The 21,601-nt window shown below is 36.8% G+C and overlaps 1 protein-coding gene across 6 annotated transcripts in view; it reads right to left on the minus strand.

Moving 5' to 3' along the window:
- Positions 1 to 21,251, minus strand: part of Fas3 (fasciclin 3) — a 156,410-nt gene extending 135,159 nt beyond the window's left edge. For 3 of the 6 annotated variants that reach the window (XM_066288629.1, XM_066288628.1, XM_066288634.1), the window contains exon 1: positions 20,967 to 21,251. In XM_066288629.1, the coding sequence (XP_066144726.1) occupies positions 20,967 to 21,030 (64 nt within the window). In that variant the 5' untranslated portion in view covers positions 21,031 to 21,251. The remainder of the gene's footprint in view (positions 1 to 20,966) is intronic. The other 3 variants (XM_066288630.1, XM_066288632.1, XM_066288633.1) reach the window with 2 other exon arrangements.
- Positions 21,252 to 21,601: the final 350 nt, after the last annotated feature.

Genomic DNA, 21,601 nt, shown 5'->3' on the forward strand with positions numbered 1-21,601 from the left:
AAAAATATAGGAGAAAGCTTTTAGAATTTGCTTTCAAAAGCTTTTTAATCCCGGTAAAGTTTGCAGGATATGCGCTTCGAAATATTTTCTGCAAAAATATGTATAAGACAATAAGTAGTTTTTAAGTTTTTCCTTGAAATTTAAATTTCCCCAGATCACAAATGAGCAATATAAAGTTTGTTACCTCTATTATACAAGAGTAAGAGAGAGATATTTTTGTTACGTTTTTTAAATGTACCTAGCGGCAAATCATTACACAGATTAACGCATAGTTTCAGTTGTTCCTGCGAAAGTTTAACTTCCAGGATTTGTAAAGGAAACTTACAGTGACTGAATAGCTCGAAAATAAAATTGAGAGGTAAGAGCTGGAAGCACTGTAGCTTCTTTTGAAGCAGGATTTACTAGATTATGAAAGATAAAAGAGAAAAGAAAAATACAAATAAATTCCTACAGATCGTCTAATAAAAGACTCCAAATGTCCTTTTGTTAAAGAGTGTTCACTTTGAAGTGGACAAAATACAGGAAAATTTTGTTAAAAACTGAGAATATTAAAGTGCGATAACGAATAAAAAAATGTGTAGCAAGCTGCATTACTAAAATCCGTAAAATATAATTTAATTATTTATTATTTAGCATTAATGAAAACTAAACTGATTTATGGTTTTGGGACATTTTCAAAGTACAATCTTAAGTGAAAATCTCTCAAGAGTTTTCGAAGAGTGAATGGAAACTTCTGAAACTCCTTTACAGAATTTTTGGACACTTTCCATGTTCAGAACTCACAAAAAAAAACTCAAAAAAAAATTAAACTGCTTCCATAAACCGGATCAATGTATCTAAAAATCATTAAATTTTGATAGAAAAACAGATAATTCTGCAACTTCTCTGCCTGAGGCGGGCGTCGATCAATGGAATCAGACTTTAAATGTTTATATTTCATTTCTGCTCTTTTGTAGGAGAAAAAGTTGAATTAGACACTGCAAACTGGGGGCCGTTAAGAACCTTCTAAGTCATTTAGCTGAGCATGAGCAGATCGCTCCAGCGATATTATTTCAAGCAGGGCAAGTTTATAAAGAATATGCTCAATTTTAAACAAAAATCGGTCATGCCTATCTAAAGAGTAAATGCTAAATTTAGATAATCCTGTATAAAATTCTCACTTTGAAAGTTCCAAATTCACGAAAAAAAACTGGAAAAATTCAATCTGTTTCGTTATACCTTGCACATATCCGGACATTTTGACATGTCGAAAGAGTTTTAGGAATTCGAAAAATATTTCCATACAGGGCAAATGTTTGAGGAAGAAATTGCCAAGAGCTTTCTATCGAAGGCAGAAAAATTTTAAACATTTAGGCTTGCGAAGTTATTCACGTCTCGGTTTTACACCTCTCTGTAACTTAAAGTTAAGAGTGAAGCCCTAAATTTCGGGAAATATATTCAGCCTTCCACGAAAGCGATTAAGTTCAAGAAAAACTTCTAAATACTTCCAACCTTACATAGCTTCTACTGAGACGGAATATTCTGGATGATTTTGAGGATCGCATTTTTCTTTTGATCACTAGGTGCTTTCAGCTAAAGTGGAGAATTTGAAACAGAGATTCCAGAAAACTTTTCATCAACATGGACTTCAAATGCCAAAACTCGACCACTAGCTCTGTGGAATCTCCTCCCTTAAGAATTTCTATCGTCTTACCTTTCCAGTCATTGAGTCCGGTCCGGTGAAGTCTGGAAGCGAGCAATACTACGTAATTTTGTTAACATAATGGGTATGGCAACTTATGTTGAGCGTTTATAACGATCTGCATGATCAAAGTTGAGCAACCATCTTTCCATAATGGTTTCCAGCAAATTGCATTTGCTTTATACTCGCCAATTTGGGAACCGTTCGAAAGTTTTAACAAAACCCCCGAAGTGCACATTCAGGTGTTCGTTCGATAAAACTGGCCATTATAAATAAAATATAAAACCGACTCTCAGGAACTGAAACTTTGCCTCTAGCGACATTCAGGATTCTGGAAATCCTGGAAACCCGGGTACACGACAATGGTGCAGTTCGATTTTATGCGTTTACGCTGTATTGAAATACATTTTCGAAGGAAATGATTTGGAAGTTTCTCTGTTAAACTTCTATGTATGTAAATAGATACATACTGCACGTGCTGAACTTATATAGATCTCTGGATGATCAGTGATCAATAAAGTTGTGTGCTACCTCACCTAGAACAAGAAAATTTATGTTCAAAATTGTTGGATTCAAGTTTTCAAGCTTGGTTTTGCCAAAAAAAAAACGTTCATACATAACAGGCAACGAAGCAAACTAGGTGAGACTTCGTCCAAGATTCACCAAAAAACGAAGCCTAAAATCCACAGGCCATTAGGCGTTTTTGCTTTTTTTTCAGTTTTAATGTATATTTGGAGAGTACGGCAAAATTTGTGAAAGCTCCGAAGAAACAAGGAAACGATCGAGCTTTTATTTGTATGCAGGATACAGTGAGAACTGCTTAGGCGCCATAAATAAATTTGCAGTCAGCTTGAGGGAATTATCACGAACTTCTGATGACGGTTGCTAACTCAATTTAAGCAATTTTCAAAAATTCCGGCTGATAAACAAATCATTTTTTTTTGCCAGGGAACGCAAAACTTCCGCCGGAGTTAAACGTTAAGCAAAGTTTGCGAAAGTTAGTCGTGTTTTCGGTAGACAGACGAGACCCACTTATTTCCCAATTTACAACGTTTCACGGGATCTGCAAATTTTCCTCTAAATAAAATTCGAAATGAGTTGACAAGTTTAAAATTTATTGCTCCGCCATGCTAATGATGAAATATTACGCTGCAAATTTTACTTTTACAAGTGTACAAGTGCCTGTAAAAATCGCGAAATCAGGCGAGTACACATTATTTGGTCAAATGCCCTTGCGAGTTGCGATGTAACTCCTCGGAGACAAACCATGAATTTAAATTCCGCCATTGTTGTTGGAAACTTTTTACGGCCCATGTGGGACAGTTTCAGCAAGGCCTTATCTACAGAGCGAAGTGAGGACGATGGCGCATTTTATCGCACACTTTTACACCTTAATTTAGTTTATTACCCAGTTTTTGACTTTCGGTGTGATTTACGCAACCTACGAGAGTTTTCCGGCACAATAACGCTTAAATGACTATCCGTATTAAAAGTTTACCAACGAGGGCCGACTCGAAGACATTAACAAATAAAGCGTTAATGCACAAGTCGTAAATTTTTCCAATTCTCAATGTCTGTATCATCCGAAAGAAGTCCAGTTACAAATTACAGAGAATTCAAACAAAAGACTCCTTTAGTGCCGCAGATTTAATTGCCCATCTTAAACAGGTCCTGCTGTTAGGGGGACCGTTAAACTTAATTATTTTATCGATTGACGGCTATAAAATCGGAGCCTTTTTTCTACTATTCCAACAATTACAGCATTCAATTAAGTTTTTAGAGCTGTCGCACAATAATCTGAGTTAAATCGAAATCATCAGAGTGACTGACACCCCTCTTGCGCCCGGTCCAAGATGGAGGAAAATAGCCGGAACTAACTTTGAAAGTTAAATTAGATTTCTGCCTCAAAAAACGATTTTAATAAAAGTTCGGACTCAAGGCTCCGGCGGGATGTTGAAAAGTGCACCGTTCAATTTAAGCCAACCACTTTGTGCCTCCAACTAAAAGACCCGATGTTACCAAAGGGAGGTTTAAATCATTTAAGTTGCACTGGAAAATTCATTAGAAGTTTACCGCAATAGTTTCATGTCGCAATGGAAAATATTGCCATATTTTATAGCAGTCCATACATGGTTAATAAAACGATGAGTGCCAAGACAGATGTCTGATGGTCCGCTTTATGGAATTCCTGAAATTTACAGTAAAGGAACGTTAATTTTACTAAAACTGAGGGAAACTGGTGCATTCTTCAAGTTGATGGTTCGCTCTTTAGTCCTCGCAACACATACCTCTGCCTCCTACCTACCTCCTGCCTTATGACTTTTTTTTCAGGCTGTTCCTGCCGTAAAAACAGTCCCAGACACAAAGAAAATACTTTTCCGCAACTTCCAAATCATATCATTATGAGGCTCAAATACCCGATAACCTTTGTAACAAAGTGTAGAGGGGTGCTCATCATCGCGTTAAAGTGCGATATCTCAGTAAGCATAAGTTTTAGAGGGAAACGTTTCGTATCAATCATTTTGGTTAGCACCCGCGTGGTACTACCAAGTTATGTTTTTTTGAACGGAATCCCCCAATTTTTTTACCATTTTCAGATTTATCGTCAAATTTTAAGGTCGACTTATGTGAAGGGCCTTAGGTTTAAGAATTCACCGTTTCCGAGTTATTCGGGGAAATTCGAAAATTTCGATAGCAGCAAGGTCTCACGGAAATCGGTGCTGTACCAACCTGCCTAACCGCCGCGAATGTCGGAATCGGTCTCATGGGGCTCCATGAGGACCTAATAAGCTACGTTTTGATGTCTTTTAATTTAAAAAAACCATTTCCGTAACCCCCGAAATAGCCCTCCGAAGTTGCATGACTTCAAACCCCAATATCTTGCTTATTTTAAATGGAACGTCCCAGTTTTCTCGATGACATCGTGTTCCGAATGCAAAAATCTGCGTTTGTTAACATTATCCTGTCCCTAAACTGAATTTTCCCGATGAATTCGGAAACGGTAAATTTTTGAAATAAGGCCTCTTACACAAGCTGCCCTTAAAAAATGACGATAAATCCGATAATGGCAAAAAAATTTGGAGGTTCCATTTAAAAAAAAAACATAACTTGATGCTACTACACTTTCATGACGAACCCTGTACAATTGAAAATAATTTTAAAACACATACCTCTCAACCACCAAAAACTACAATATGAAATATTTCCTCCTACAACTCCCATTTACTGAGATATCGCGTTTTGACACACTAATGAACAACCCTGTAAATTAAGAAATTGTTTCTTGTCGTGACCTGCTCTTGGACTAGTGAGCTTCGTCCCGTGTACTGACGTATGATGCCGTGAACCTGGTATATGATAGAATTTTCTTCCAGGGGGTCAGAGCAGCAATGTTTTGCAGGCATAAATAACGGGTTGAAAAGGGCATATTGGCAGACACCTTAAGCAGACACGAATTTGTGCGACGGAAAACGATTCGTTGGAACTTGCCGTAAAGCTGGATTTATAAACTCTGCTATTCGCGTTCGTTGTCCCTGCTGATGCCTCTATTTTATTGAACACTACGACATTATATGCTATTTATTCTGCTTGAATATCCGTAGCAACAGCGGGCGAACTGCAGAATTTATAAATTCACATTAACTCTTTCATAATGTCCAGGTGGATTTTCCGTTATGACCCTGTGATATGAACAAGAGTAGTAATAGTAACTACAGGGTCCTGGCTATTCATAAGTCAGTTATCTCAACCATATAGTTCTACGGTCGTTTTTTGCTCAACTCAGGAATAGAGACATATTTGAATAGGCCTCAGCAGACACCACGAAGAGGTTACCACAGGAGTCCATGCGATTTTAAAAGATAAAATACCGGTGGCTTCGACAACAATAAATGCAATAAGGAATTGTTCCTTCTGAGCGATAGTTTTTATATTGTTAGTAGCTTCATATTGCTCAACAACATAGTTAATATCCCATGAAATAAACTAGTTAGGCAGAGAGGCGTCGAAAACTCCCTTTAAAAAGGATTGAAGTCAGCCCTCGTTTATCTTTAGGGATTACTCAGAATGAGCACTAGGCATTAGAGGCCTCTATGGGTAAATCAACTGCAGTGTGCTCTAAATGGAACAGCGGATGTTTATCTCAGGTGTATAATCTCACCTGAAGATCCTAGACGAAAGTTTGATAACTAAAGAATTTTTCTCAAAAACATATTGAGAAATAGTACTCGAACCGATTTTTATTTTAAGCAAATCGTTAATTAAAATAAAAGTCGCATCATTGTTGCTTGCCATCAACGCAAAGCCGATCCCCTCATCGTCTATTTGTACAACACCAACAACAAGGAATGCGGAATTTAAACACTGCAGACAAGATAAATTGCACCTTCCGACATAAGGCACGAAGTCTATCTAATTATAGCCAAACTTGAGTACCCCTTTAACTTACCTACACCTACGAGCATTACTCGGTCTAACTCTGATATCTAGGAAATTACAAACTTTTATTATTCTTCAATTTTTTTAAGATTAAGCAGAATAATGAACCATCCCCAAGAGGACCCCCCCCCCTTTCAGTAAGCAACAATTGATTTAACTACAAAAGTGGTTTAATTCGCGTACCAATCACATTCCCCCAACATCACACAAATATGGCGTGCTGTAACTAATTAACACGCCGTCAGTTTGTGGTCTTAATTCCGAGGGTGCAACAATGCTCTCAACCCTTCGTGTTTAACCCTAAGACCTTTTCAACACATTGTGAAAATCTCCCAATTAGCAATTATCAGAATCATTCGATCTTCACGCCTAAATTGCCTAACGTACGCACTAGCGAGTGCAAACCGAAAACAAGCACACAGATCGAGGAACGTAACACCGAGGTTACCTAACTTGTAAATGTAAATTTTCTACAATAAGTTAAAATTGCAACAATTAGCAACACTTTTTTGCTCTGTAGAACAATAAAAGGTTGCATTGTGTTCCTTGACCAATAGCCGGTAGTATGCTGCGAAATCGCGATTTAACCCGAAGCAAGCAAAAGTCGCGCGGTGTTAAATCTGGAGATCTTTCAGTCCAATATACTAAAGTTCGGGAATAAATTCTTGAAGGCAGAAGACCCGTAAATTCATGTGGAGGGTGGGGTGGAGAAACTTTTTACAACCCTATCAATGTTGCAAGGAATAAATTTTCGAAAGGCATATAAGGATCTCGGACATCTTATAACTAATTCAGGGCTGCCATTATTGCGAAGCCCAGAAAACAATATTTTTCCAGAAATAAACCTTTTAGAACGAAGCCATAAATTTCGGGTTTGCGGAGGAAGTTTTCCAGTTTCTCAGGTTGGAAATCATATAAATTTCATGGACTCTAAAGTTTCCAGATCGGGGACACGCTTTCGTGTTTACCACATGTTGTTTACCACTGCAAACCCCATGCGTTTATTTTAGAAGCCATAATCAAGAATGGAACCCCAGACACCGCTATGAAGACGGACAAGAAGTACTCACACCTGACCAGCCGGCACGAAGAACTCGAGAACCGGTTACAAGGTTGCCATAGCGTTCGCCTGGCGGAGAAGACTATGGGCATACTTTTCGACGGTGCCATTGGTACCCAGACACGTACGTAGGTGTATCAATTTATGAGATGTGGTATTTTATTGACTCAGTGCCTTAAATAGACGGTAATATTTCAGGTTTGTGGACTGCCTGCCGGGCAGAGTGGTTCCGTGCAATGTTGCCGTTGGTCACGCAACGATTAAAAACGATTATAATTTGAAGACAGTTCTTCTCTGCCATTTAATGTCAATACATTTCAATTGAGTCAGAGGTTCTATGTTTCAAAAAATGCTGTTTGAAAATTATGAATTCTGCAAGGTAATACAAGTTAACCGAGAAAATGGTAGAGGGTTGTCCGTTACCAAAAGCCGCTCTTCTATTCATTCTTTCGGCCGTTCGTTTATTTGATATTCTTCATGTCCATCCCAGCTCCATACTCAGATCTGTGAGTAATTCACGCACGTTGAATAATTACCACAGGCTTATACGTTATCGAAGAAAACGATGATTAATAGTCGTGAGTCAATATATAAGAATGCAGTGTAGGTTGAAATTTTAGTAAACAGATTAAAAGAATGCCCCGCCCGAAGAATTGAATGGAACGATTTTGGGTTAGTAAAGTCTTCGAATGCTTTTATTTCTCTTGCCCTATTTGTTGCTGTTCCTAAGGGGATTCTGCGAAATTCATATACTTGAAAAACGATACAATTGAGCGAGTCAACATTTTTCGAAAAAATTTATTATAACGCAAACGCACCGAATAAGGATATAAAGAGCAAATTCAGACCCGCTGACAGTAACAGAACCATAGCGTGGAACAGGTGACAAAAACCGAATATTTGTTAATTTTGTTTACTTGGTTGCCTATAATAAAATCGCGCAATACAGTAAAACAATTGAAAAGTTGAGCGTTAAAGTGGATGATTAATCATCTATTTTGAATGCATTAAACAAACGTGTTAATCGCCAGTCGACGGGAAAATTTATTGAATGAACAAGATTAACTTTTCATGCCAGTCTACATTTAATATCATGCATTTGTCATGTTTTTCTAGTAGGTGGTAATGTTACACCACAGTATTGTCGGGTACCAGAGGCCGCATTTACCGGTGAATTTTTTTGGTCAACGAATTTCGAAAACCCGGGGTCATTTCTCCCGTAAATATCATGCATATTATTTATTCTGTTATACAAACTGCCCATTTTCATGGCACAATCTAACCTCGATCTAAAGCAACAAGAATATTTGCCCCAGTTAAACAGTGAATATTCAAATTAACATAACAGGAGGAAAAGTGCGCATTAATTTAATTAAAGTTCAGCATTTTTATCGTTGGGGGTTAAATTAAATGAAAGAGTGTCAGGTAAACATAACCGGAAGTTTGAAAATGTACACATCATGCAGATGCTATGTTAATTAAAGTGATGAGAGATCCAAGTCTTGATTCCTCGAGCCCGAAGTCGAGTGTGAAGTTTCATGGGTAATATGAGTGAATACGAACTGTCGAAAAGGCTGATCGTTCAAGAAATATCTATATATTTGAATTTTTCCAGTAAACGCCTGTTTCGTTAGGTTCGTCTAATTACGTTTAAATAAAGGGAACGAGAAGAAAAATCTCAAAAACTATTATTTTGTACCTGACAAAAACCTTACATTTTTCACCTATTCGATTCGCCTAACAAACGATATTTCTTATTAGAAATTCACAGTTCAAACTATCTTACGGTAATAGATAAAATGAAGTTGGTAATTGACACGAAATTCCTTGGGAGCGAATAGGTGAGGGGTATTAGGTTTTGTGCGATATAATTGGTGAGATATTTTCTTCTGGTTTCGTTTCTGTAAAGGTTTGAGTAATGGCATGTTTCGTAAAGGAATGTTGGCAAATTTAAACGGGCCTAAGTAATGATTCTTTATGTTGGTAATAGTGTTTGATAGCATTTTATCACTGAATTTTACATTTTTAGTATAATTTTTGCGCTGAGGAAGACCAAATATGTCGTCGAAACGTTGACCTTTTTTATATGGAGAAAAGTTCCTTTCACTGTCCCAAACCTGTTACCTTGACCTACTCCATGCTTACACTGGGACGATTCGAGTACTATCGCAATTCATTTACTTTAACGTCATTCTTTATATTCTAACTTACAGCAGTTTGCACTTATACTTGGGTTCTCATTTCATTAGTACACTGATTAAATTATAACTTAAGCATTCTCAAATTAACAATAAAAGATTAAATCTGGAGAAATTTTCAACTTCAATGCACAGATTAGATACCTGCTTTGAAGAGAGACACCCTGGGAAGGTTACGCAACCGATTCAAACTGAACAATTCGCATTCAACGTTCAAAATTCGAAATTTCCCATCCTTTCGAAAGTTCGGAAAACCATCTACAGAAAACAGACAACAATAAATTCGTGTGATTGTTTATAAGGTGAACGCGCGGAAAAGTCATTGTTTCGCCACTAGAAAATTCCAGTGGAATTTTACTAATCGCAACTGCAGTAATTCGGAATAAATACCGATTTAAATAAAACAACGGAAGTGATAAGATTATGTAAGATAACGGATAGTCTTCGACATTTCCTCATAATTTTTCAAAGCAAATGACATTTTCCTAGTAGTAAATGGGGCGCTTCAGCGAAGTGCCCCGCCCCCAACATTTTTACGCAATTTTTTAGATGAAATTTTGAATTTTTACACGTAACGTCCAGCTTGACCGGAAGAGATTTTTACACATTCCGAAGTCATAAACTTTCCCTTACAATGATGTATCACACGTGGATATTCGGATTAAAAACGGCGGCAAAAGACGCTTTATTGAAAGTGTTAAAATTGCGCCGTATTTTTCATCGTTCACTGTTTAGTGTGCAATAACACTTTTTTTTTATCTATAATAATGTTTTCGGCAACAACATGTGGCAAACTGTGAACATATTACATAATAAATAATTAAAATGTATGTATAAAAAATTGTGCAAAAATTTAGGACGGAAGCAAATTGCAGAAACACCGAGCATGGATACTTTTAATCCTTCTTCAACCGATCCATGACGTAATCACCTTGAGACCGCGCAAAAATAACGACCGTAAATATTATAAATTCACACAAATCCACATAAGTTTTCAAAATGTTTAGATTCTTAATTAGAATTATCGTCACTAATATGTCATAAAAACTCTGATGGTCAATTAATATTTACCATAAATAGCCACTTTATTTCAGAATGACGTAAGCCAAGCGACTATCAAGACGATATTTTGTGTCCAGTTGGTTTTTAAGTCTTACTTAAGGCCCACGTTGCAAAAATGGCCCTTTTCCGACCCTCGAGACAGTATCCAACAAAGTTTCGCTCCGTTTTAGTTTAACGGGGCAGACGACTGCCGAAAGCGAAATGGGAAGTTTTTCGGGCGATTTGCAAATGCAGGAATGGAGAATTGTTGAAAAACCCCCTCAATGACAATTATATTACGCAACGACGAGAATGAGACATCTAATCTAAGAATTCCGATCTTAGGAACGTTATTCAAAAGGTGATTAACAAATTCTCTGAAAGGAATGATACAGCGAGAGCGAGAAGTATGAACTCTGAAGCCTGCCCTGTATGGCACAATCGAAAGGTCATCAAAAATCTGCAATACACTCCAACCAATTTAATATCTACAATATTAAATTGGTTGGAAAATATGAGCGATGTACACAGTGAAGAATTTGGACCTCCGATACAAGAATAAAAGTTAAAAAAGGGCCCCAATGCGACTTTTTTACTCGTACAAAATACGCTTTCCCTTCAGAAAATCCTGAGTGAAATCGCGTGAAAATATTAAATTGTTAACACAATTCAACCAAAACAATGTATCAATACAAATTATTGAAAAAACCCGAAGCTGCACAGTCACATGCACAATGGTGGCCACCAGGAAATTTCGACTGTACGAAGTAGTAATTTAAAGCTGAATTTCATGCTATTCTTAACTATCTGTTGGTTAATTAGTGGGATTTCATACCTGTTTAAGCTCTCTTTATTTGGTTTTATTTTATAGCTGTCGCCATGGCGGAGTAATTTTATGGTAGGTCTGAAAAAAGGTCGCCAACCCATTGTTCATCCTCGCTCTGCAATCGTGGGTTCCGTTGGGCGAAATTAGCATTCAGCGGCAACCAGTACACCAATTATTTACCCGACAAATACAGAAAACATAACTGTAATCAAATGATGGAAAAAAAAACACATCATCCGTGTGTTAATTAGTTGTGTGCGATAAACAGGTTGATATTAAAATATAAGGAGTTTGTATGTGACTAGAGAAGGTTCAGCAAAAAATAAGAGGACGAGAGGAAATGCAAGAAAATATAGTGAATCTGGCACAAATTGTTGTATAAGACTAGTAACTGGATTAGTGATTTATGATTGGTCCAACCGGTATCTATTGAAACTGAGAGAACAGCTGCTTGTTCAATCACAGTCCGGAAATGGATGATTTTGTATAACGAGTGGGACTCAGTTGCTTTAAAATCTGCTGTGTCAAATTGATTAAATATGTATCGCAAAAAACTTTAAATCGTTTTTAAAACGGCATTGCACTGGCACTTGAATTCCTTTAAATTTTTTCCAACTTAAGTTTTTTGCTCTTATAGTTCCGATTTGACCTCAAATTTGAGGTAGAAGCCAAAAATATCCTAGAAGGATCTTAAAAACGAACTTTTTACCCTATCGCAATCTAAACAACATTTCACAACACCATGAATAAATAATTATCTTTTATGCAAATTGTGATTTATTTATTGTTTTTTAACTTTCCCCGGTGTTCTGTTGGTTGCTCGTCTGTAATGAATGTTGTTAACTTTGTGCGCGTAAGTACATTCGCTATTTGGAAATTGTGGTTTGTAAATGTTGGCCAGAATGATAATTCTTCGGCAGGGCCCGACTAGAAATGTTTCATTATAACATTGTTAAAGTGGACTGGTAAATATGCTTCCATTCTATTCCAAGGCAGGACCACGTGACACGATTTTCGAAAAAAGAAAAATACTTAAAAATAATCGTTTAGAATCTAAAGGCCGTTTCTCTTAAATGAGATTTTCTCGGATGCGAGGGGCAGGATTTTGATCGAATCGAAAATTCTGTTCTTATCAGAAAAGTGAAGCTATCGATGAAAAGTTCCAATTTCTCTTGCCGGTGTGAGACTCAGATTAAAATATTTTGTTCTTACATCAATAGCGTGAAAAGTCATGAGATTAACATGATAGAGACAATAAATTTTTGCATTGGGACAAAATAACGGCCTTCATTCAAGTGAACGCAATATTTATCCAAGCAAACCCCTTATCTTGAACAAAGATACGATTCAACACAAATTAACGAGGCTCGTTTTGTTTCCATTTCAGGTTGTGAGTCGTGATCGAATAATTTTGGATAATAATTGGTTTAATTTTAGAAAGACCACTTATTCAAAATGGAAATTTTTGTAACTTTTGATGGAAGGGGGTTAGAGAAGGGGGGGGGTGGTATAGAGGGAGGGGGAGATAGAGGGGGGGGGAAGCACTGCGATGGTACCTGATGAATATGTGGGCTGTATAAAATGCTGAAACACATAGACGTGTCTTTCGACTGATCTTGGAAATATCCAGAGATACTGCCGAATCAAATAGCAGTAACGTGCAGAGAAATTAAATGTGGTTAAATTAAATATGCTCATATGCCAGTTCCTGCTTCACGCACAATGCAAATTAAACGAAAAGCCAACTACGGCCTGACACCATTTTATTAAGCTGAATCACCAACATGGCTGTTCAAAGGTTTGCGCAATAAGCTCCAGTGGCGTCCGTCTAAAGCCACTGATTCAAAACAAACAGCTTACGCAGCAAAATGCTCTTAACTCTGGACCCTTATCATTTCACCAAACAAATGAAGCTTTTTGCAAACACTCTGAAACTAACACAAACTTCCTTTCCCGTGAGACCATTGTCTTGGCCGGAGTTGAAGTTGCCGGACCTTAGGGCTATTAAGCTATAACCAAGGAGTCTGATTCCGTTGGTTATTATTTAAGCAGACGCTAAATTATGGAAGGAAAGTCTCGTGTAGGCCATAAAAAATATGGGCCAAATTTCCATAACGGGGAAATTGGGCTGAGCTGCGCAAATTCTTTTTTGCATATGGCGACGATACGTATGCATATTTCATCAGAGGGTTAAAGTTAAAACATCCCCGTGAAAAAGGCGAAATTGATGGGGTTGAGGTTTTGGGGAAATTGACGAGGTGTGAGTTTATTTTGCGAGGAAAAGGTGTTTTCAACAGTGCCATTATCGCATCGTGGGGCTGACTTTCAAATAACTTCACACACGCCAAGTATCGTGCATACGGATTTGATAATGCAATAACACTACTTCCCCAGTGCACCGCATTCACTATAGCAAATGAATATATCGCAATTTTTTCACCGGAAAATTAAGAGATATGCAAATTGCGTGTGCAAGGAATTCATTTCCCACGATAAGAGCGTTGGCAATGAGGATGTAATGAAGATATACAGTTTTTGCGCAATTCAAATTCAATGGACAATGTCGACAGTTATGAAACTGATGTCGAACTTAATGAACGCGATATAAAAGATAAAGATTTAGTTTGGGAACAGAACCCAAATTGCAAATAGGTGTATCTATTGGAACCCTTAATTTGATCGCTACCTAATGGGATAACTTTCGTTAGATTTAGCCAGGCACCGAGGTGCACTGATAACAACTCTTGCACTTCTAGAGATTTTGATATGAGGTTCCACTCTCCAGGCTATCCTGTCCCGACTCTGTGGATAAAGTTTTATGGATTGTAATCTTTAGCCAATTAGATTTTAATGTCCTCGCAAAACCTTTTCCCTTTTGGCACCCCTCTTTTTTTCTTTGTAGTTCGATAGTGCTCCTCTGTATACATCTCACTTGTCAATGGTTTTAGAAGGGTTTGAATGATCGTGGGAGTGCCTTCCCTTGATCTTCAGAAAGCAGTTCTGTTAGGGCATCCATCGGTTGTTCTTTTTCGTTTTTAATGAGAGTTTCCCTCATAAGCCTGCTCTAGGGCATATTTCATAATGAGTAGAAGTGAATGGATAAGTTGGGATTAATTAATGACTGAGAAGTTTTCTGATATTGTTGGTGGAATTTCTTAGGAAAATTTCACCTTAATGAAGGGAGAGTGGATGTTTCCGAGGATGGGTTGTTATAATTTATTTATGGTCCATAACATTGTCCTATCTACCGTGAATCCTATCTACGATTTGGTCACCTTAAATAAAGTTCACCGAGATCTAAATCACCCACTGCTCTCAAGTGAGAACTTTGAAAATTAAAAAAAATCATTCGACTAAAGATTTTGAAGTTCAAGACACTTCAAATAATATACAGCAGTTATTCATTGAAGTCTCGCGAGATGTGGCATAACTGAAATCCATAAAAAGTGGGACAAAATATTTACTGAGTCGATCATTGAGTCATTCGAGATGTAATCAGGGCTTAAGCAATAGCCTTTCCTATAATCAAATTCTTTATGGTGTATGATTTGTTCATTGGTAAAAAAATATCAGCCAGGGAAAGCTGTTTGCTTTTGATATTATTGTTTAACCAATCCAACAAACACGTATTGTACTATCAGTACTGCTTTCATATATGAGAAATTTTAACAACAATAAAACTTATTATTTCTCTGTAAATATAGAACAAACTGGTAATTGGCCGTTAAATATTACAACGAAAACGGTTTTGTTTATGTGGTTTTAATGACAAAAGAATCGCGTAAAATATTCTCAAAATGTAACTGTAGAAACCTCTATAGAAACTAAAGCAACTCTTAGACACAATTACCTACTTATTAAACATATATGCATTAGTAGTTCTCGGCACCTGGTACAGGCTTAATTATTAATAAACGGTACCTGTGTTACGTAATTTGTAATATTTCAACTTGCATGTATTGATGGTATATACACATATTTCATTTGAACGAGGTTCTATAGACGGGGCTCAAACCAAATTTAAACCGAGTTTCAGCTCGGGTGAACTCGAAGGCGTAATAAGTCATTCTTCAGACGTGGCTGTCAAGGCAGAAATCCCCTCTCAATTGTGCTTACAAAGTGTCAAAATTCTCCTCATATCCCGCTTTTTATTTCCTTAATTTGCCAAATCTTTGTCGACTTAATACGACATTCTTGCAATATATATACGTGACGTTTTCTCATATTTTCCCTTAAGCATTTCCGAAGAACATTAAGATCAATAAATTCAACTTCCTAGTAGAACCGTCAAGTGGGAATTTAAATAAAAATAAGGCTTCCCCATCTACCTGGAACAGGGTCTTGCACCTGAACCCTTAAGATTGGACAAAAAGGGCCCCAAGTACTTATAAACCTGTTTCAAGAGGCTAATGGTAATGTTTGGGTCGGGTACCATCGGGTACCACCTGTTTCGACGAAATACCGCAGGTAGGGACGGGAAACTACAAATAGGTACCGGTCAGCTTGTATGGACGTTTCGATTTGTAAGGGAGTATTCGAATTATGAAAAGATTAATGAAGAAATGATCATAATTAAGGATTGGACACGTAAAAGTGCTTCAATAATTGGAGGAAGGCAGTAAAAGGTCTGAACTAAGTTTGTAGAGAGCACCTAAGAGGAATTACAATACCTAAAAATTCGATCTTCTGCGGGTTCTGCTAATAAATTTAAGGTGTTTTGACGGGATTCTCTGTTGATGAGCCCGCAGGAACTATAATGAAAGTGAATTAGATACTGAATTATTATTTAATGGTATTTTCAGGCACAGCCATTATCTCTTTTGTGCATGGAAAGGTCTCGTAACTTCCAAATTTTATGCTTATTTTGCAGTTTTTGTTTTTTTTTATAGAAAATAATGAGTTCATATTGTTATATTTGGGAAGGATAGATAATTTAGAGCTTGACGACCCGAGGTTTTCGCCATTATTTCGTTCTCAGTTTGTACTCAGAAACAACAACATGAATCGTTTAAAATAAATCATGAAATAAACTGAAGTGCAGTAAAGTAAACCTGATACTTCAGCCTCTTAATCTCAGACTGCATTTCGATCAAAACAGTTTATCTTTTCGATATAAGAATAAACAATCCGTCCAAATATCTGCCCTATTTCCGGTGTTGCTTGTTTTCTCAAGGAGCAACTTTTCCAATAATTATGGTAATTTTCGACTGCATCGTCATTTTGTGCCAATAAATTCTCTTTCCAGGTTTAAGTTTTCCGTGCTATTCACGTCTGAAAATATTCCGAATTCAACAGGTGAACGAGATAAAACCCATAATCTAAACAGCCCACCACACAACAGTTATATTTTCGAGGTTAATTGCTGATTCCCACACAAACGAGTAAAAGTGCAATTCCGTTTAGGTCATGATGATGATTCACGCACGACTCGTGCTATTTTGTAAATTTGGTTATTCACACAGTTTAGTTATTTATCTATTAACGCCTCTCGTGACATGATTCTGTGAAGAGTAAAGAGAGGTTTTTGTATGCTCTAACTTGAACACTAAATATTTCCTCTCCGAATTTTCATGTCAGCCCCCGTTGAATTCGAAGATTTGTGACCCGATTAATAATCGTTTACTGCAAAAATAACAAACTCGGCTTTTTTGCAATATGTGCAATAATTATAATAATAACCTTTCCCATAGCGTGGATGTTTCACAATATGTCGGTACAGCCAGTCGGTTCAAGAACTTTTATGGCACTTTTGCTGGCTCGAACGTTGGGCAATTTTAAACCTTCTCGACCTTCTGAAAACTTTAGTAGAATGAGCAGGTATAGTAGGCCTACGTAAGCTACTTGTCTAAAAGTCAGATTTTCGATCGACAGCTAACGATACAAATAGATTGTTTCCGTGAAAATATAGGAAAAGGATGATTGGATTTAAGTGGTCCAAACAAGGCCACATTTACATACGAGCATATACGGCTAAGAGACCCACAGCACAAATAAAAGAATAAAAAGTATCAAGCATAATGAATAATTTTATTGTTATTTTGTCTCTTTAAGTTGAGTAAGTGCCATGGAAACGATTCTCTGGACAATTTCCGGAAATATGGCTCAAGAAGTTAACTTAATATTTTCCCTCTCCCTACAAAAAAGCCAAAGCTCAGTTAGTTCAATAACCAATACACATAATTAAGACTAAAACTAACAAGAGTTGGGCTTCCTACTAATTTCTGGGTTCTGCTGAAATTTATATATACAGGGTGAGTCGGGAGGATCGTGCCAAACTTCAGGAGCGTGTTGTACATGAAAAATAAATGTAAAAAAACTCAAATGTTGTTATCCGATTTTCGTTTGTTTACAAGTTATAGCGTAAATAAAATTAAAACATAAAATTTAAAAAAATTATAAATTTCATAAATTAACATTTGGATATCATAGTAAATGTTCAAAAATATTGCCATTAACTTCTCAACATTTTCGGCTTCGTCTATGAAGAGCATTCGTTGCGCTCCTGATTGTTTCATGTCTTTCTTTAATGGCAGCTGCAGCATTTCTAATGCGTTGAATTAGTGCATCTTGAGTGTCCACTTTTACTCTGTACACTTCAGTTTTAAACCAACCCCACAAAAAATAGTCTAGTGGTGTGAGGTCTGGAGACCTTGGAGGCCAACTAATAGGGCCACCACGACCAATCCAACGTCCAGAAAAGGTACGTTTATGGTAAATAGAATCCTAGTTAAACAATTTTATTTACGCTATAACTTGTAAACAAACGAAAATCGGATAACAACATTTGAGTTTTTTTACATTTATTTTTCATGTACAACACGCTCCTGAAGTTTGGCACGATCCTCCCGACTCACCCTGTATATCATGCACCATATAATAAAATATAATCATGTGCCTTGTAAGTATCGATATATATGACTATTTAGCTCTAGACCCATTGTTTCATATTGGGGTTAAAACAAAAAATTAAAATCATTGTGTTCATAGCTCTTTTATGCGACCCACTAGGAAATGCCCAGTTTTACCTAACAAGTGGAGTTCTGCGGGATGAGCGAAGCGAGGTCCCGCAATATCACACAAGTTGCACAAAATAGCATTTCCTGTTGCCTTTTCTTTTCGACGAATAAATAACGGGAAAATGGTATGCATTTTAACATACATATTCAAGTTGCGCCCTGTATCCATGGAACTACAACAACCACGCCTATCCCTTTCCTAAACAACAGGACAGTTTTTTTTAACATCACAAGGGCATATCTGGGAAAAAGTCCAATTTTCATGAAATTTTTAGAGAGTAAATAGAGGCGGATTTACGTATAATCTAAAGCACATTATGATCTTATCAACTGTTAAATTATACCTAATGCTTTAAATTGCATAATCATAACAAACGACCATAATCAATAGGGCTCATTACATTTGGATTAAACTAATACCTCGACTAACACAGTGTCTGATGCAATGATTCGGTTATTAGTCGCATTACTAGGTCAGCTTAGGATTAGATACCTTAAATATAGCCTTGGGTCAAAGTAACTTCCTCTTATCAGTAACAGCTAATGGTTGAAAAGACCTTCTGAGATGCTTTTTTTTAGAAAATAACAGATGCTTTACGAGAACTTTATTGACCCTACTTTGCTGGTTTTGAGAAGAGAATAATATTTTCTGAAAGCCTCCATAAAGGCACAGGTGCGGGTCCAAAACTCAACACGTATCGCGTTAAGTTTTGATAAGAAACAGTATCATTGTCGCAACGGCCTTTACGCCTCAATATCCGGCCTTAATCGAATCAAGGATATTTTAATTATTTTTAATTTCTTTATGGCTTAGAGCTTACATGAAGAATAAATTCATCATAATTATACACAGACCTCATAGCAATAAAGTAGCCCATTTTGAACACGTGGTCAAAGTACTGAAAAGTATCTATGTTTCTGATCAGGAAAAAAAGTATTAAAAAAACGATGGTTCAAATCACTGTGGTTAAAATTAGTATGACCTTGACTTCAGCTAAGTACAATAAATTGAAACTTTCTCACCTACATTTCCTTCATATACTGCTCTGAACAAAAATTTTATACTTCCCATTTTCAGGATTTTCATCAGTTTTATTCAAAAATCTGTAATCTCGCCTTTAATATCTTTAAGCGTTTCTTGGAAACATTGGGATTTATTTGATTTCCCAGATTTTCTTATCCTGCCTTCCTGCTGCATTCTCATTCACCATTGAAAGGCAAATTGAAGCTTTGCAACGTACCTTGAGAAATCTCCGTTAAAGTATGCTACTCATTTAATCAGGGTTTGAAAAAAAATACATAGTTTTCCATCGATATTCTTGATTTTTCTACAAGTTACTGATATATGATGCGATATTCTATAATTCTCAAAACAATCATTATCAATTTTGTCTTGTTTTCGTGTCGTTTTTTCCTTTTCTTTTTTCATGCTTTGCTGACGTGCCAATACCAGTTTTTGGTTAAGCCTTTAATACTATGTAGAAAATACACCTGTCCAGAAAGAGGAGCCTGATAACGAAATGGCCTGTTTCTATAAACACAATATAAATTCTCTCTGATTTTCTCTAAATTATCTCACAAATTGTTCTGGATTATGCGAATTGATTCTTCCCCAGTTCGAATTATTCATACATCTCGTTTACCATATTAAAATGGGGTGAGTAAACCTTTCAAATTGAACAATATTTTGTATTTAAAATATTTTGAGAAAAGCGAGGTGCGAAGCATGCAATTGAATGTGTTTATTTATTTATTTGTTTGTTTGTTTGTTTGTTTTTGCTTATATTCATTTTTCGCTTGCCCCTCCCCCCTCTATCTCTCTCTCTCTCTCTCTATCACTCCCTCTTTCTCGATGTTGTGACCACCTCGCTTTCAGCTCTTGGTGCCTTTCTTTTAGTATGGAAAATTGCTACCTACACGTAATTCCTTCTAAAAAGTTTTAACCTCAGTTTAAAGTTTCAATGTAAGGGCATATGATATCTTTAGTAAGGCAATTGATGAAGGTCCGACCGTGTTGGCGTTTAAAGGGTTTCTCTTCCATGCGCCCATTGAACTTCCCTTAAATAAGCTTTAGATTAATAAAGGTGACGCTAAGGGCTTTAAATTGGATAAAACTGGAGAAACATAAAACTTTAAGTCTATTATTAAATGAACGAGTAAACACACAGGTAAGTAAATATGTGGTCGAGTATGTGTATGTCAGCGGTTAAGTATGTGCGCTTATCGTTGCCACAATGTTATTTAATTTTGAGAACAATTTTTTTCTCATGAACTAATCTACGAAGGGTTTAAATTAATCCCGTTTCGGTTCTATATACACATTTGGACAAGGATAATGTTCGTTATATAATGAAAGCGAGGAACCTCCTATCTGCAAAAACACAATCACTGATAATCTTATCTAAAAAAATATGAGAATATTGTCCACCAGATAACATCATTAGCCAACATGATATCTCATGGAAAATTATGGGGACGTTGTACTCTGTTTTGAGCAAAACTTCACTTTAAATATTTTTCAGCCGCTGACCCACTGACTAGAGCTCAGATTTAAGTACCCAGAAGTTTCAATCACATACTCTCAAAGAAAGCAATCATGATTACTGAAATTAGGCAAAAAAACATGTCCAAGATATTATAGAAACGAAATTTCCCAGAACAAGTCGCATCTTCGCCACCGTTCACTGACCACAACCGACTTACCTACCTTGAATAAAGAAGAATCCCATCGCTGCTACCAGAAGCATGCGGCCGTTGAACACCAACTCCATCGCGGTGTCTTATACCACTCTACTTCTTAAATCCACTTTTTTGACACAAAGTACACTGAAACTCCCAAAATTGAACACTTTAAGAAAACTTTCGCACACTTGTAAAACTTTAAAAGTTCCCGCGTCGCTCAAAATTACGAATCAAGCGAACGTCACCGCTGTTGCGTTAGGAACGTTTGTCGTAAATGGCGAACGGCAAACAACTGAAATACGGGACGTTGCCGAGCGAACAACGGACGGTCGCTCGCCGCTTTCCGATGCACTTCGCGGCCGTTCGCCCCAAAATAAACGGTGGTTTTTTGTTGTTTTTTTTTTTTAACTTTTTCAATGTTTCGTTGTAGTTTTTGGGATTTTGTTTTCGCGGTATGACTGATGATAAGATGCGTTTGTTTTTGCAGCTGTGTGTGGGTTGCAAAATGCATCGGACCCCGATATGCCTGTGTGAAGTTGCTTCGGATGACTGAGCACCCTTTTTTTCCATAATTTATATCGCTTGAATGGAAAAATCGAAACAGCAAATTGCAGAGCGGAAGAAGTTTTAAAAAAATTGACGCGATTGCATCGACTATTA

Source organism: Euwallacea fornicatus, chromosome 12 (assembly GCF_040115645.1).
Source record: "Euwallacea fornicatus isolate EFF26 chromosome 12, ASM4011564v1, whole genome shotgun sequence".
Taxonomy (NCBI): Eukaryota; Metazoa; Arthropoda; class Insecta; order Coleoptera; family Curculionidae; genus Euwallacea; species Euwallacea fornicatus.